Raw genomic sequence first — 5,012 nt, 5'->3', positions numbered from 1 at the left:
TTCAATTAATTTCATTATACATTAACTTGTATCTTAACTAAGTTAAATTTTCAAGGTTGTTAACTTTAACTTAACTTAGTTAAAAGAAAAAAGTAACTTACCCAACCCTGCTAGTAATAATACAGTACATAAATTTATAATAGCACACACACATTTTTCTAATGTGTAATTTATAAATAGGATAGCGTGCCAAAGTCCCATAGAAGTTATCCTTGTTATAGGATAATATATAAATTTTTAATTATGTTGCTTGATAACAAGCCCATTAATGAGTCTTGCTTTAATTTTTTATTGCGAGATATAATAGATTTGTTGGATTTACTTTACGTATCATTATTGCTATACGTGACATATAGCTCACAGCGCAATCACGACGTCTTTTCTGTACATACATAGATATATACGCCATTGAATTTATCCACTCGAATATTCATGGGGGATGAGAGAATGCTAAATTTAAACCTCAAAGAATCATAGAATAGGCCGGAGGGGAAGAATGCGTCCGTTTCGATCTCCGTCTGCAACAGTGAACAGTCTGCACTCTGCAGGCCTGAATTCTTGCAACGTCGTGATCCTGATCAGTCGTGAGATCGCTTCAACATATACATGTACATACATACCGTACATATACATATAGAATGCCGCGCATGCAATTATAGAACGATCGTACATCTTACTTTGATTCTGTGATGTATAATTTCTAATAGTGCGATTTTTACATGCAACTTTAACCGTTGTTAGAGGAGAGAAATAAATTCGTAAAATGTTCATTTTCCTCTATTATTAATTTGTACTCTTTTTTCTTTTTTTTTTTTAATTCTGTAGCAGCTAACTCATAAATGAATTTCGATTTTATATAAAAAAGAATATATGAAAAATAAACATTTGATTTAATGTGTGATGATAGATTATTTAAAATGATTGTTAATACAATTTATAATACAGATATGTAATAAAGTTGTATATGTGTACTTATATTAAAATAATTAATTATATAAAAAATAACGAAGACGGATTCTTTGCCTACCAGTTATTTTAGGTTATGTTCAGTTTTAAATGCAAGAGAAAAGTTAAGGTTAAGGCAGTTAAAGGAGAGTGTAGCGAATGAAAGTCAGATGAGAGTAATATTGAAGAAAATTATAATATGTATGTATATATTGTGTATATCGAAAAGAATGGATATCTATATTGAAAAATCTTGAAGGAAATGATGGAAAAAAATTATTGTATTTATTTTAGCAGAGGTAAAACGACGATAGTGAGATTGGATAAAAATTGAGGTTGTGTAACTAATAGTGAAACGAAAGGACAAAACATTACTCGTCACTTGAAAAATAAATTGATTGACGAAAGAAATGGATGCTGATTTTGAAGAACTTTCGCACGACACGAACATAATTGCTAGACTGAAGCAGTTCAATGAAGCAGCTTTCAAAATCCAGGATATGGTAGAATCAGTTAGCGATCCTTCGCTATTCGATAAACTTCCCAATACAGACAAAATTAAATATAACTTGTTGTTATCTTATAGTCTTAATAGTCTGTTTTGGATGTACTTGAAAGCCGAAGGTATATAAAAATTGTAATTTTCAAGATACAAGTCAATTTACATCATATGCATTGATTATTAAATTATTATTGATTGTAGGAATCGATCCATCAAAGCATCGAATTAGATCAGAAAATGAGAGATTGAAAAAAGCAATGATACGAGCGAAACAAATCAATGATAAAAATACACTTATGCCACGTGTCGATGTAAATGCTGCTAAAAGATTTATGAGGAACAGCTTATGGGAACCAAAACAAAAGAAACACAAGAACATGGAGAAGAAAATTTACGAGTCTGAAGATCAGTCACCACCTACATAAATATTACAAGTTCTATTATTTATACATAAATTTATATAAAATTTATTTCCTACATGCGTTTTCTATGTTTCTATTTAAATAACTTAATGTTTATTGCTTTAATCAATATTTTCATTAAAGATATAAGATTCAACCGTCTTTTTTATCTGCATTGCCATTCTAGCATCCTGTTGTTTTCCTTTGATTGTCAATCATTATCAGGACTGCATTTAGGTTCTCACCCGAATGCCATGCCATTCAGAAGTATCATTTTAGGGGTTGCACACAAAGAAATCTTTGAAACAGGAATAAATATTAAGATTTCGACCTATTAGAAACTGCAGATTATATTGGAATACACTGTGCAGTGTGGTTTTAGATAAGTTGAAATGTTAATATTTGTAAAAAATCTTAATAAAGATTTGCGATTATTAAGGTAAATATTTCGATAATACATTATTAAATTTGTAATTTTTTATTGTATAAATGGGTGGCACTCAGTTGGACACGGCTCAATTGGACACGAGCCACTCACAGCGCTTGAGACTACAAAGCTTCTAAGCACCGGTCGCTGTGATTGGTGGGGTCCAATCGAGCCGTGATCAATTGGGATCATCCCACGTTTTCTCTTGGCTGCACTATCGCCCACTAGTGCAACACTCAGACAGTGTACCGTGTTTCCATGGCTGGTGATAAGCGAACTCATTCGGTGTACCGTGTTTCCGTGGCTACGGTGCAAATTTTATGCACGAAGTGAGATTTTGCTACACCGTCTCAAAGAAACCGTGTAGCACCAGTGTGACATTTAAAATTTGAAAATAAAAGTCAAGCGGGAACAGAGTTTTAAGTCCATGGCACATAGAAAAACGTAAGTCCGTAAAGGTTCGACTGTGATTGGTCAATTTCTTACTCTTACTTCTTACTCCGTGTATTGTAGACGGGCCTTTACGGACTTACGTTTTTCTATGTGCCATGGACTTAAAACTCTGTTCCCGCTTGACTTTTATTTTCAAATTTTAAATGTCATGTATTGTAGATGACGCCTAACGGCCTTACGTTCTTGTATGTGTCATGGGCTTTAGCATAATAATGATACAGTGTACACTATGGTGTGCACTAGAGTCCTAGATTTATCAGAGAGGCGCAACCGGCTTAAGTCAGTATGACAAAGGTGCTAAGGAGAATACTAAACATGGCCGACATGCTATGAAACTGCCTTTAAATTTTATCAAACAAGATAAGACGTGTAGGATAATGTGAGATAGAATGTATAGGATAAAATGAAATAGAAATATGTCACTAGTACTATAAAAGGCTGCCAAGTCACGCAATTGGTCAGATTGCAACAGCGAATCAGAATGCATAACACCGGTTGCACCTCTCTGATAAATCTAGGACTCTAGTGTGCACCACTCTATTGTAGTGTAGCAGGCACTGTAGTTGAGTGTAGCGCTTACACGCAACTGGTACGGTGTGAGACTGCACCCAGTGTATCCCAAGAGAAAACGCTATAACGTTTCGACATTGGACGTCCAGTGTGCAGGTGCAGAAGCCATAAGGTTTGTTTTTTTTCTCTGCACTGCTTGCACTAGTTCAAGAAGTTTACACTACATCGTTCTTTTTGTGTACACTGTAACGAAATGACATCATGTACTCTGTTCTTTTTCGAGGTGTAGCGATATTCAGTGCAAGAGTTCACTGTACTGCTTGTACCAGTGGTCTATTTTCTGTTCCTGCACTAAACTGTTCTAGAACTCTCTTTCTCACTTTAAACAAATATCAAACGTATATCTATCTCACTTTAAGTTCCAAAAGTGTACGCTAGTTCAGTCACAGAAAACAGACTTCAGGTCTTAAGGTGCCTTTTCACGCTGACGCTCGACGCTCATTTTTAGCGTCAAAACAGGTCACATGATCAAAATTGACGAATACCAAGCGTCAATTTTGATCACGTGACCTGTTTTGACGCTGAAAATGAGCGTCTAGCGTTAGCGTGAAATCGCACCTTTAAGCAAGTGTAAGCCCGGATCCTCATACGGGCAACAGCGCTTTGACACCGAACGCTGATTGGTGAAAAACGAGTGGTGGAAGTAAATTTTACCCCCACAACCGGCTTTTCACCAATCAGTGCTCTATATCAAAGCGCCGGTGTCTGTATGAGGATCCAGCCTAACGGTGTAGTGCAATATGGCAGCCCGCATGTGAGGATTTTTAACCTTTTTCTTTGTTTTCAATTTTGTACGTGCCAAGCAAGAGAGTTCATCGGAAACAACGATAATTTTTAATTAAATTAATAGCGTCGTGTTAAATCTTAACAGAGACTACAATAAAGATCGAACAAGAAAATGGCTAAGTACACAAACAAAATAATTATATTAATAAATCATTCGTAAATCTCGATTACCTGGATTATGCTCTAAAATGTTCTTTCGAAGAAAATTTTATTAAAAAGTTATACTCAGCGAGAAATGATAATATGGAATCGAATTGACGCCATAATCATCAAATTAATGTCGATTCGAAGGGTTCTATTATCATTTTTCACTAGGTACAGTAACATAAACTACAGCTTTTTAGTAAAATTTTCTTCAAAAACAACGTTTTGAAATCCAAATATATATTGCCCAGCTATACATAATATTAAATATTTTGTATGCTGTTTTGCCCTATCCATTTAAGAAATCATTCAAATAATAAATCATTTATTATAAGGGCCTGCGCACAATAGAGGAACAAGAATTAGATATTAAGATTTCAACCTATCAGAAATCGTGTATTCCGATGTAATCAGTTTCTGATATGTTGAAATCTTAATATCTAATTCCTGTTCCTCTATTGTGCGCAGGCCCTAGGTCATAATCATAATATTTACTATAATATTATCATAATATTTATCATAATATTAAGGGCCTGAGCACAATAGAGGAATAGGAATTAGATATTAAGATTTTGACCTATCAGAAACTGATTACATCGGAATACACGGTTTCTGATAGGTTGAAATCTTAATATCTAATTCTTATTCCTGTATTGTGCGCAGGCCCTTACTCATTTATTATAAATCATAATCATAATATTTATAAGTCATAATCATAATATTTACTTATAATATTTATTATAAGTCATAATCATTTATTGTTTATTAGCGTTTTCGGCCCGAT

At 34.1% G+C, this 5,012-nt stretch overlaps 1 protein-coding gene across 2 annotated transcripts; it reads left to right on the top strand.

Moving 5' to 3' along the window:
• The first annotated feature begins 1,058 nt into the window (after window positions 1-1,058).
• LOC108761833 (nuclear nucleic acid-binding protein C1D) lies at window positions 1,059-1,887 on the top strand. 2 transcript variants are annotated; one of them, XM_018508583.1, is made up of 3 exons: window positions 1,059-1,146; window positions 1,240-1,569; window positions 1,649-1,887. In XM_018508583.1, the coding sequence occupies exons 2-3, from the start codon at window positions 1,356-1,358 to the stop codon at window positions 1,870-1,872; spliced, it is 438 nt and encodes a 145-aa protein (XP_018364085.1). In that variant the 5' UTR covers window positions 1,059-1,146; window positions 1,240-1,355; the 3' UTR covers window positions 1,873-1,887. The 2 variants fall into 2 exon arrangements, with proteins under 2 accessions (XP_018364085.1, XP_018364092.1); XM_018508590.1 differs by having other exon boundaries at window positions 1,075-1,146; window positions 1,243-1,569.
• Window positions 1,888-5,012: the final 3,125 nt, after the last annotated feature.

The sequence above is a fragment of the Trachymyrmex cornetzi genome, unplaced genomic scaffold, assembly GCF_001594075.2.
Source record: "Trachymyrmex cornetzi isolate Tcor2-1 unplaced genomic scaffold, Tcor1.1 scaffold1096, whole genome shotgun sequence".
In the NCBI taxonomy this organism is placed as follows: Eukaryota; Metazoa; Arthropoda; class Insecta; order Hymenoptera; family Formicidae; genus Trachymyrmex; species Trachymyrmex cornetzi.
This window is presented reverse-complemented; position numbering and strand designations above follow the sequence as displayed.